General features: G+C 30.1%; 1 protein-coding gene across 3 annotated transcripts in view; it reads right to left on the bottom strand.

Moving 5' to 3' along the window:
* LOC143244716 (E3 ubiquitin-protein ligase DTX4-like) overlaps positions 1–12,526 on the bottom strand; it is an 85,352-nt gene that overhangs the window by 28,267 nt on the left and 44,559 nt on the right. For 2 of the 3 annotated variants that reach the window (XM_076489866.1, XM_076489867.1), the window contains exons 4-8: positions 7,598–8,001; positions 7,215–7,303; positions 3,906–4,034; positions 1,366–1,427; positions 336–470 (exon numbers count right to left, since the gene is read on the bottom strand). In XM_076489866.1, the coding sequence (XP_076345981.1) occupies positions 336–470; positions 1,366–1,427; positions 3,906–4,034; positions 7,215–7,303; positions 7,598–8,001 (819 nt within the window). The remainder of the gene's footprint in view (positions 1–335; positions 471–1,365; positions 1,428–3,905; positions 4,035–7,214; positions 7,304–7,597; positions 8,002–12,526) is intronic. The other variant, XM_076489869.1, reaches the window with a different exon arrangement.

The raw sequence follows: 12,526 nt of genomic DNA, 5'->3' as shown, positions 1-12,526 counted from the left end.
ATCACTAATATGGGATCAAAAAGTTATGAAGTCAGTGGTGCATGAACATAATATTATGACCAGGAAGCAATGAAATCTCTTTAACATAACATAGTAAAAAAATGATCAAATTGCTAGCTCATGATCATAAAGTGATGAGATCAAGATAAGCTACTGGCCTCCACTTAATAAACAATAATTTTTCCACATAAAATATTTCCAAAATGGCCTAACAATAACAATACTGTGAGTCAATCATACCAGAACAAAAAACATCACTTCCCTTACAACCTCTTTCTTATACTAACTGCTACCTACAGGCAATCCTTTTATAAAACAACAAGTCCCTAAAATACCTTTAGGCCAGAGTTGTACATCTCCTTCAAACAAGAACGGTGAAAGATGTGATCACAATGAAGTAATGCCACCAATCTTGGGTCATTGTCATAAGGGGATCCTTCAGTAAGTGTGTCACAGCAAATTATGCAGTCCTAGAAAAGAAGTACAACTATAATCAGTACATCTCAGAAACTGTCCAGTCTAAGATAAGTTCTTTTGTTTCATAATTTTTGTGCTATATAAATAGTTGCTTGCATATAGCAGTCCCTAATTTTGAACTTAAAGGCTAGAAAGAAGGTAGCTAATAAATAATACCCACCACTAGCTTTTGAGGTCCTCTTCTCTGACAGAATAATCAGATTTCACTGTCATTCTTATATTACACTCACAATAAAAAGTTTAGAGTGTGTTACTGCAAAAATGGACCACAAACCTTAAAACCTCAAATTCCTAATCTGAGCACATTAACTACTACTAAAACACACTTGGCATATCTAAAAATGTGTGTTATAATGATTTTGATTAGTAAGCATCAAATCTTTCAACTCTCAGTCTCTAACTTCAAGTGGCAACACCTGCTTGTACCACATTTTTAAGAAACACAGTTATATTTTTGCCAAAAGGTATACATTTATTTTAATATCATCTGAATAACACTGCAAAGGTTAAGCAACAATGATCAGTTTTTGAAAATGAAATTCCTCTTTTCTGGTAGTTTCACTGTTGAATTTTGTTTTTGCTATTTAATGTGTGAACTTTTACTAATTATGTACAGAATAATAAAACTGTATTGTTTGAAAGTCAAATGGAAATTTGTTTTATTGTTTTTTTAAGTTTTTTCTTTTTCTTTTTTTCCTAATACTGGTCTTTTTTAAATCTAAATTTAATAATTTTTCTCTAATTTATACAATCACTGTACCAACTTTTATCAAAACCTGTCAGCTGAATTCGTGGTATTCTGATCACAACTTGCAACACTAAGTATGAAACTTAATAAAAGCCAGTGAGGATTATACATACTGTAAATTACGGACAAACCAGTCTTACCTCTAACACATCCCTGATGGTTAATTCCTTTGAAAACTGGTCAATAACTTCATTGATGCTAGCTAAAAGATTAGAAATAAATTAGTTAGTATCCTCTGATAAACAATGATCCTAAGATTTGTTTTAGTGCAAAATTATTGAAACCTTGCATAACAAATTAAACTCTAAATGAATATTCAAGAAACAGTTATGACAAAAACTTGACAAAAAACAAATATTTTACTACAACTATAGTTCATGGCAAGTATGTACATAATAGTATTAATGCATTTGGCCTGGCATGGCCAGGTGGGTTAAGGCGTTCAACTCATAATCTGAGGGTTGTGGGTTCAAATTCCCCTCCCACCAAACATGCTCGCCCTTTCAGCAGTGGGGGCATTGTATAGTCACGGTCAATCCCACTATTCCAAGAGTTGGTGGTGGGTGGTGATGACTAGCTGCCTTCCCTCTAGCCTTACACTGCTAAATTAGGGACAGCTAGTGCAGATAGCCCTCTTGTAGCTTTGTTCAAAATTCAAAAAAAAAAAAACAAACAATTAATGTATTTACCACAAAACATGCACATATATATATATTTATATAGCATAGTGTTATACAATAGGTATATTATTTTAGGACAGTACTATAACTATCCCATACATTTTCAATACTACATAAAACCATATTTTCCTGAAGTCCAATGCTTCTCAAATGTTTTCAGATAGTGTTTCTCTTCTATTTGTCTGTGGTACTTGACATTCCAACCAATACACACACATGTACACTTAGTCAAATAAGAAAAATCCAATATACCACTATCACTAACTATTAAAAATTGTCATGTACCACAGATTCAAACAGATATGGAAGTAATTATAAAGTAATGTAAATTTTATGTGAGATGGCTGCATCTATTATTAGAAACAGTTCTTAACTATTATTAGAAAGATGCAACTGGTTATTGGAAAAATGCAATTCCATGCACAGTTGGATGAATGACCTTCAACAATAGATGAATGAGAATTTTATCCAATATTTTATGAGCTAAAAAAAAAGGCATCAGACAATGTCATCTAAAAGTTTGCAACACTAGGGGGTTGGCATCTCAAAAAGTTGCTTTACTTTATAAATACAGAAAAATAATTGTATGGTCACTTTCTTATTAATTTTTGTTACTCTCCTCATCCCTTCCCAGGATACACTTTGTACCCAAAATTCTGAGAATTACTGTTTAGTCTATTCTTCACTAAATACAAAAAAGAGCATGTTTCTAAGTAACTATTACAGCTGACTTGAAATAGATTGTATATACTAAAGAAACTTCTATCAATTACTTCATACCATTATACACCATACACTTGCTGTTAGTTAGGGAGTGGTATTATATATACACACACACACATATATATATATCAATTTTGTTTATGAACCATTAAGTGTCATGATGTATAATGCTCAAAGTTGGAAAGTATTATTTATTAAATGGTAATAAGTATTATTAAACAAGCAGTTCTATTTTATACATTTAATATAATTTATGGTAAAAGTACAAAAAATATTCCTTCTATTGCATTTCCTATGCTATAGTTCATAAATCCAGAATATTATCCACAAAAATACCTTGAATGAAACCAAATTCCAAATTTTTCTGTCATCTAAGAAAGCACAGAAGTTGAACTTTATTATTTTTTAAAGTCTGGACACATTATTTCTAATTGAACTTAAAATACATTAGATATTTTTATTTTCTCTAATATTAGGTAGTTACAATAAATATTAAACCAACACTAATATAGCAATATAAATTCAAATGGAAACTAGTGTGAAAATGTGAAATGTTGAAACTAATTTCTATTTAAATGTGGTATTACTGTGGATTTAAACTACTGTACATTAATTTACACTGTACTGTGCATTTACTTATTTTTTTATTATGCAGTTACTTTTTGATTTTTCTTTAAATAACTGCATATTCACTTAAACTGAAAGGTATAGCTATCACAGTTTATATTATAATTTGAAATGACATGAGGCTATTGTGAATGTTAACTTTTACAATATCCACCCCAAATACACTATTTTTATTTATTTCAAGAAGTTTATTTTTCTAAATCAAAATTCATGTAGAACTTAATTTTAGTTTTAAAACTTATTTTTTCACATACTATAAGTATGCCTTACTGAAACTTTATTTATTCTTATTTAATGCAAACAAATACATATATGTATATGAATAAAGCATTTCTTTTACTTAACTTTTAAACTGTTGAAATGAAAAGCAACATGTTTTAAGATAGCTCCAAACAAACAGAGTAAAACTTTGGTGTAAACACCTTTGTATTCTTTCATTACACAATAAAGTTTGTAATTATCCAGCTTTCTATTTCAAACTAATGACAAGCTCACTTACTAGGTTGATAAAGGCTAAACTATGCAGTTCTCAGATGTTAATAACATAGATTTTGTAAAGTTTGTTTGCTTTTAGTTCAGAATAGAACAAAAAATTATTCTGTTTTCAGAATAAAAGGAAAAAAAAGATGTTTAAACTCTTAATCACTTACTCTGATGTTTCTTTGATTTTTTGCGAACAGTCTTTGGAGGTTTAATACCAGGGACAGGTTTGAGCTGAGCGTCAGGAGTGTATGGAGGCCAGAAAATTGGTCTACAAGGTGCTTGGGCTGGAACTATACCTACACAAGTAAAGATTTTCAAAATTTTCACTGTGAGAAGAAGGTTTTAGGTTTAATGTTTCAGAGGCTAAAACTTAAAGAAAATAATATTGTTTTAAGATCTTATTATTTAGAGATACACCTGATATTGTACCATACTTAACAAATCTAATACCAAAAATAAAGATGTCACAAATAAATGTGTCAAAAACTAGAAATGCATACATTTTTAAATGCAAATGATAAATATGTCAAATTCATCAAATTAAACATCATGTAAAGCACACTCAGAGAGCTCTTTCATGTGTAGTCAGTAAGAGATGCAGGGTAACAGATGATATCATATCCCTCTGCACTGTTGTGAACAGTACTTTCTTTGGTTGATTCTTATGATAGGCAGAGATAGTTTGGTATTGAAAGTAGAAAAACAATAAAAAATATTAAGACACTGAAAACAAACAAACACAAACATGACACTAATAGAGACATCCATCACTAAAGCAGATTTAAATAAACAGTACAATAAATACATGTTGTTCTGCATTTAAGAATCCAAGGTGATGACAACAACATAAGTAAATAATGTTTGTTTTCAGTATTTCTATAATTTATACAAAGAATATAATGTAAGAACTAAGTGAATGCTTTACCTTTAACCTAATTATTTGGAAAATGTACTGTAGGAAAATCAAGACTGAAATACATGGTGTTATGCCACATGTATTAGTAAATACAACCAAATAAAATCCATTAAGCCACATTAGCAGTTTTTATATTAAAATTGTAAGAAAGAAACAAAAAAGATATAACATTTGAAATTTTAAGAACTTGCATTAGTTTCTAGTTTTGCATAACATCCACAGTCTTATACAATTTAAAACTTCAAATTTTGTCCCAAATTTTTATACTAGATTATCCACACTGATTTAAAAAGTCAGCAAAACCCTACTTTTTATTAACTTCATATGTTTGAAATTATTTCTGTGTGTTTATAAAATCCACATTAATAACATATGAAATTACAGATTTAAATTAATTATTCGGATGCATAATATTACATGTTGTTTTAATGTAAAATCAGGGCCAACTCTAGGACCAGGAGAACCAGATGACAATCCAGGGTACAACTGCCTTGGGGGTGAAAAAAACCTATTGTAAAAATTATTGACTGCATGAATACAATTTTTAGATCATACCTATGAAGTGCTTAATAGTGTCCAGTAGTGCCCACTAGTTTCTTTATGATGATTTAAGTCCTATTTTTACATACTTTGCACACACACACATGCCATTTCATTGCTACTATAGTTGAAGTGATATAAAAATGTTGAGAATGTGAAGCCAATAAAAAAAACTGAACAAAAAGTATGAAAATTGTACAAAATATACAGAGTGACAAATGCTTATTCTACCTAGGGTGTCATTTTGGCTAAAGCCAGTTCTGCAAGACCAAGATAAAATAGAATAAAACATTAAACACAGACACAAAGTTTATTGAAACAAAAACAAATTCAGATGATGTTATAAAAGTACATGGAAACTATCATTTCAGACACCTATGGTTTATAAATACAAAAAACAATTTAGATGATATAAGTATCATTTCAGACACCTATGGTTTATAAATACAAAAAACAATTTAGATGATACAAGTATATGGAAACTATTATTTCAGACATGCAGTTTTTTAATACAAATTCAGATGACAGTATGCAAGTGAATGAAAACTATATACAGTTTCAGACCAAAGTCTTACCAGCACTGACAAGTAAGAAAGTATACATTAAGAAACAAATAAAGCAACCTGTGATGATGAGAAAGCCATTTGAAGTAAAAATGTATTCTCAAGATGGCTGGTATGGCCATTAAAACTTTAATTAGAATAAAGTACATAACAATGTTTTGACCTTCTTAGGCCATCTTCAGGCTAATTATTTCCACACTACATCACAATCACCTTAAAGTGGCTGTGGATCAGCAACAAACCAACAGATTACAATTGTTAGTATAATTTATTTAATATAGATCTAACATTACTCCAAAGCATATATGATCCTGGGTAGAAAAAATTCAACAGAATACACTTTTTAAGGTATAAAAGCATAACTTTTCACTGCTATTTATCCATTCATTATTTATCCAATTGTAGCTATTGATTACTACCCACCTTATAATGATTTAAACTTAATTTGAAGCTAAGCTGTAGTTTATGTTAAAAACATTTGAACATGCAATTATTTATGTAATTGTTAGCAAGAACAGTTTAATCTGTATTGTACTATAATGGATATATGAATGTATGCATGTAACTGAAACAATAAATACAATGTAGCGCCATCTATTGAATAGTACCACAAAACAAATCCACAAAAAAATTTCCCACTTTGGATATTCATGATTTAGACAATTAGAAAAACGACTAGAGTATGTGCAACAATCATTTCTTTATTACAGAACACAATTTCAGATAAAAAGTCTGAAAAAATTATTTTTTCCGTAAAGGATACCACTTTTAATGTCTAAACACATTAAAGTTTAACACTCCTACGAAAAGACGTTTCTGGTCCTGATTTCTCCAAGCCCGTTCCCCTGGCTGTGGTTTTGCTAGATAGTAGATAGGGACAGTTGGAATCTCGTTAATCCATTCATTAATGGATTTAAATGGCAATTTCATTTAAATACAAAATTATTAGCCTAATATTAATAACCTTTCAAGTTGCTCTGGGGCCTATTAGGCCCCACTTTTCATAGGAGTGTTAAATCAGCACAATATGAACATTTTTCCTGTGCAGTATTTCTACAAAAAAATTCTTTTAGAAAATGTTTACTTTTCTGAATTTGTTTCATTGAGGTATGAATACTATAATCAGCTGCCCATAGGTTACATTAAATTTATGTTACGATTTTTTTTTATGTATTAACCATTAAACACCATCTCCCTCCAGATTGGATAACACGCTGCATTACTTAGTTCCAGAAAACAGTTTTCATATTACAAGTTCTTCCTTGAAACTAATAACATTTAAATCTACTAAAATAAAGAATACATCGTCATAACACATGTAGTAAAACAAGTATATTTGAGATGCTTTTTTGATTTTTTTAACCATATCAACAGGGAATATATTTAACTACCTAGTGTCTGACCTCATGTTTCATGATAATGATGCTTAGATCAAGTTGTGTAAAATTAGAACTTACCATTACCCAAGGATGAGCTGTTCTGACTTCCCTTTGGTGCAGGTACATTGTTCCTGAGCAGATGATAAAATGTATGTAAAAATACATTCCTAATTACAGAAAAACAGAATGTGATTTGAGTAATTTTTTATGAAAGAAACAAAATATTAGTATTATTTTTCTGAATAGTTGTTTATTATTTAAGGTTCTAAACTGTCAGAGAAAAACATCTCCCAAAGTTATTTTAACTGCTCTATTACTCTTAATACTCACTACAACCACTGAAACCAAACTTTTTTGTTTTAATAAATTGTTATTAATGAAATTTTACACAATTTTTAAAGAAGCTAATTTGTAACACTGATTTTATTGATGAAAAGTAGTTAAAAACCAGTGGGGCTCACCAATTTTTTGAAGATTTTGCAGGCACAAGTTTCATGTTCTGGGAAATTGTTGCAGGACTTGAACTTGGATTAGATTCTTTCACAGTTTTAGCTGCTTTGGCTGCAAGATTTGTAACATGGCTTAAAATCCCATGTGTTTTTTTTTCTTTTGTAACAGATCCTTTGGTTTTGTTACTGTACTTGTCCTCCTGATTTGCAGCAGAAATAAGGACTTGCCCACCCGTGTAAGTACTACGAATACTGCTGGTATTCACAGCATTCCTAACCAGTGGAAAAGCTGTTGTTCTGATTCGTCTCACTGATCTCATGTACCCAGTAAGGTTATTGATCTGATTCATAGGTTTGAAGTTTATCGTGTAGCTGTAGCCTTTCAAAATCTGACTCAGGTCGATAGACTTCCTTCCCTGAAGGATGAAAAAACTTATTAAAACACTATTTGTTTAAAACTCATATTTATATCAACATAATATCATTATCAAAGTTTTTCAAACAGACAAGAGATCAGTTTATTCACTTTTCTAATTTTTCAACATATTTCTATTCAAAATGTTTAGAACTGAGACAGAGAAAAAAATTGTCTATCATTGCTGTACCCATCACAGATAACAAAACCTCAGTTTTTAGTGTTGAAGTCAGTCTTCACACTTGCCCCTGAGTCACTGGGAGGCATGTGTATAAAAGATAACTGTTTTACCAAAGTAAATTTTCAGCTCCCAAACAAGTCACAGGTTTACCTACTTATTGCAAACAGTTTTATGAGTAAACTAGATACTTAATCAAATGAAACTTAGCAAATGGTTTTGAGGTAGATATACTTAAACTAATATGCATGTTAGTACACTTTTAACCAAAAAACTTCTACAAAATATTTGAATGTTATTGACAGTCAAAATTCTCAGCAAACAGTTTAATCCTCTATTTACTGCAGAATCAAAGTGCTCCTGTCAGAGCCTTTTAATAGTTATATCAAGATTTAATTACCTTCACTGCTAACCCTCTTGCTATGAGTAGATCAAAGTGCACATCACAACCTTTTACAGACTTGCATTTAAAAATTCAATTAACCTAGTTACTATTTTATTTTCAATGTATACAAATAAACATGGCATCAAAATGCAGCTAATAAATCAATTTCTAATATTACACAAGTTTAATTTTTTAGTTTTATAAGGAAATAACCAAAAAGTAATCAATCTTCCCAGGAGATCAGAATACAGGAAGTTAGCAAATAGGAATGTGACAAGGCAACAACAGAAGGGACAATGAGAAGCTTAACAATGAAAGACTAGTGGACATGAAACAAATTTGTAGGTAGGACAAGGTTATCTCAAGAAGACAACCCACAATGATGTACAGTGCCCCCAGAACATGGCAAGTTAGTTATGTTATGAACACATTCAAATGAAATAAGTCCAGAACTAGGTCTGAACACTTAATCTTCAATCCATGTGTTAAGGAATAAGAAATGATGATGAAATTTGGATCTACTGGAAGTACATACTTAAATATTAATTATGAGTGATATGGTAAGAAGTAAACAACTGTGTAATATTATTTTCTAATAGCCCATCAGGTAGTAATTAGCCACATCTAATTATTATAGTCTATGTGGACATGTAAAGGAATAATGAACTAGAATGAAACAGTTCCAACAATATGTACATGCTAAGAAATAATATATTAGAGCAGTTACTCTTAGATACAACCAATCTATATGCCATGACAAAGGAGTTGCATCTGACAGGAAGTTGTTATTCAAAAGATCAACAACCACATAATGAATGACTGAGTTCAAGCTGTGCTAGTTGCTATTTAGTGGTTGAGCATAAGGGTTTATACACTGTATAATGATAGTTATGATGGATAATAGTTCAATTTAAAATCAATTTAAAAGTTAGTTTAAAATTGCTTTGTTTTATTTAAAATAATTTATTCACAAATCACATTTATTTCATAAACATCCACATATCATTTTTATTTCATACATATAAAATATTATAAACTTACAAAATTTATTTTGTAAAAAATCTTCCATCTTTATTTGTTTTACATATTTGACAGAGTAACTTTGAATGTTCATGAGTCTGGCAGTTATTACCAAGAATGGTTTTGTTCTTAGTTCTCTGTGCTCCATTTTAGTAAACATTTACAAAATAACATGAAATAAATTCCACATCAGAGAAACTATAAGAAAATTGGAAACCAGATTCACTGAACATAATAAAAAACATTCCTTTTCTACCATCATTGCAACTCAAAAAATCCACAAAACACCGTAATTTTAAACAAAGAACCAAACAGTGGAAGCTGTGTGTCTTAACTGAACAAAACAGCCCAACCATAAACCAAAATTTCACCTTGAAATTTGAATCCTTTGATTCCAGTTCTGAAACAGAACCATTCCATTAATTTAAAAGAATCAGTAGAGAAATAAGAATAAATATCTGAACTAAATTACTGCTAAACTGTAGCCAATACCTAATAAGGCAATAAATACTCTATGAATAGAAATAGTACATTCACTGTAAAATGTTGCATTAAAACAATTTAAAGTAGACTAAAAGTTCTCTAATTTCCATGTTTAATTTATTTCGTTGCTATTGTCTACATCAATATCCACATCACGTTTCTACATCAACTCTTTTTCACAGCAATTTTCTGTTCTCAGTTTAAGATATTTACACTTTCTCAAATGCTTTAAGGCATTTCATTACCCATTCTTACTGTATGTAGTTGAGTCTATCACTCACAACTGTGAGTTAATAATCTTTCTTTCCTATTAGTAAATCTTAAGTTATAATATCATCTATGCCACTAGCTCAACATCTACTACATTCATTAGAAGAATACATTTTAATACTGTGAGCTCATTGAAGACAACAGTTTCTGAACTTCCTTAAGTAACTTTCAGGACCTTGGCAACATAACATTATGATTGGTAAATAGTCCACTTTAATGTATGCCTTGTTTGCTCTCACCTCTTTTCATGATGCATATTTAGCAAAGTGACAAGTAAAATAGATAATCATTAAACTTATCAATTATTAATTTTAAAACAAAAATAATACATAATTAGTTAAATTATAAAAATAAAACCAAAATGCAATTTAACTATCAAACTAATATGTATAAGACAAGAAACAAAAGCCATGTGCTTGAGATGCCACTCTCAACAATATCCCCTCTGAAAATGCAGACATCAGTTAACTTTCCTAACCTCATTAGAAATTATACAGCATGAAATTTTTTTTTTTTATTAGCCATAAACCTGGCATTCCATTTCAAACTGTTGCTTAGCAGCAAACATTTATTTTATAAGTGTGTATGGTTTAATTTGAAGTGAGAAAACTTTTACAATTATTATATAGGGGACAAGTTCTTGGAATGTTCTCAAATTACTTGTAAACAACTTGTATATACTGTACTTTAAACTTCTTGGGGAGAACATCTACATTTACACAAAACAGTCTCTTCTACACCAGAACTTTAAGGTGATGTTTATAACCAAAGGCATTTTATGCAAAAGAAAACACATAGTTTTAAATCATTATTTTTGAGGTTTCTTTTGAAGTAAAGGAATATTAACTTACATAATATAAAACTTTTGAATTGTAACATACTTGATAATAATAATTTCATTAGAATATATTGAGAGTAAAGTGATTCATTAGATTTTACATGTAACGCAATGACTTGTGTAGACTAAAATTTAAAAATGGTGCTGATCATTATAGGATTAAGCATGGAGATAAGTCAATGTACTAGAAGTATGGAATTCAACATAAATTACTCATCATAATATAGCTAATACACAGGTAAAGTCTAATTTTTGTAGCCTTTAATCTGATTTGTTTATGGATTCAAAAACTATAAAACCAAACACAACTGCTACAGCCATCTCTCACACCACATCCTCTCCTTCACAAAGTGCCAACAATTCTTTCTGATAGTTTACATCACTTATAATCAATATAAAGGAAAAGTTTTAGTCTATTAAATGACAATATAATGCTACAATGTTTCCAGTACAGAGTACTGTCCATTTCCTCTTCTGTTTGAAAGTTTATCTCATGGTGTTCAGATTGAGAAACAAAGAAAATTAATTTAAGCCCCTCTTGTCCTTGTTTAAAAGCCAGTTAAACTGTAATACTTTTAAGACACTGTTTGCTTTATGTGTGTAATTATTCTATGCTCTTTGGTGCAATACTCAAGTAAATAAAAATTATTCAGTGTACTAATCATTATACAACAAAGTAGATTTGCATTTCACCATCAACTGACAGCAAAAAACAAGATGTTAGAGGTAAGTACTGCATTTCTTATTTTTCACCTATATTCTTTACTTATAATTATAAAAAGTAGCTAAAATGGAAAAAAGTAGAGGTTTATTAGGTAAGATAAGGTTAGACTAGATAATAAACTGCTAAAAAAATCAAAGGAACAATTACATTTTCTTATATAATTTATCTCAGTTCCAAATGTGATATTTTTATTTTAGGTAATTTGTCTCATTTCAGTTCCATCTGCATTCATTTCTCAATGTGTGGTGAACAGTAAAACATGGAGAAATAAAATGTTTAAAAATGACCAATATCATCAAAACTTATATCCCATATGAAACAATACTTTGAAGAGTTTACATGCATTTATCCAAGAAACGTTTTAAATACTCAATATCTAGTGTGACCTCCACAGGCTGTGACACACTACTGATGCTGATTTGGCACACTTCGAATCAGTCTGTCAATGTTATCTTGGGATATGGGAGCCCACTCATCTTCCAGGGCTAATCAGAGTTCCTTTATGTTCTGAGGAGGGTACTCCAGAATGATAATTTAGATTTATTTCATACTTTTGTATAGTGATTATAAGATCAGTCAAATCATCTGAATCTCTAAAGAATTAGGGTAGAGAAAATAACAGATAAAA

Source organism: Tachypleus tridentatus, chromosome 2 (genome assembly GCF_004210375.1).
Source record: "Tachypleus tridentatus isolate NWPU-2018 chromosome 2, ASM421037v1, whole genome shotgun sequence".
NCBI lineage: Eukaryota > Metazoa > Arthropoda > Merostomata > Xiphosura > Limulidae > Tachypleus > Tachypleus tridentatus.
The sequence above is the reverse complement of the archived record's forward strand: the minus strand, read 5'-3'. Positions and strand labels throughout refer to the sequence as shown.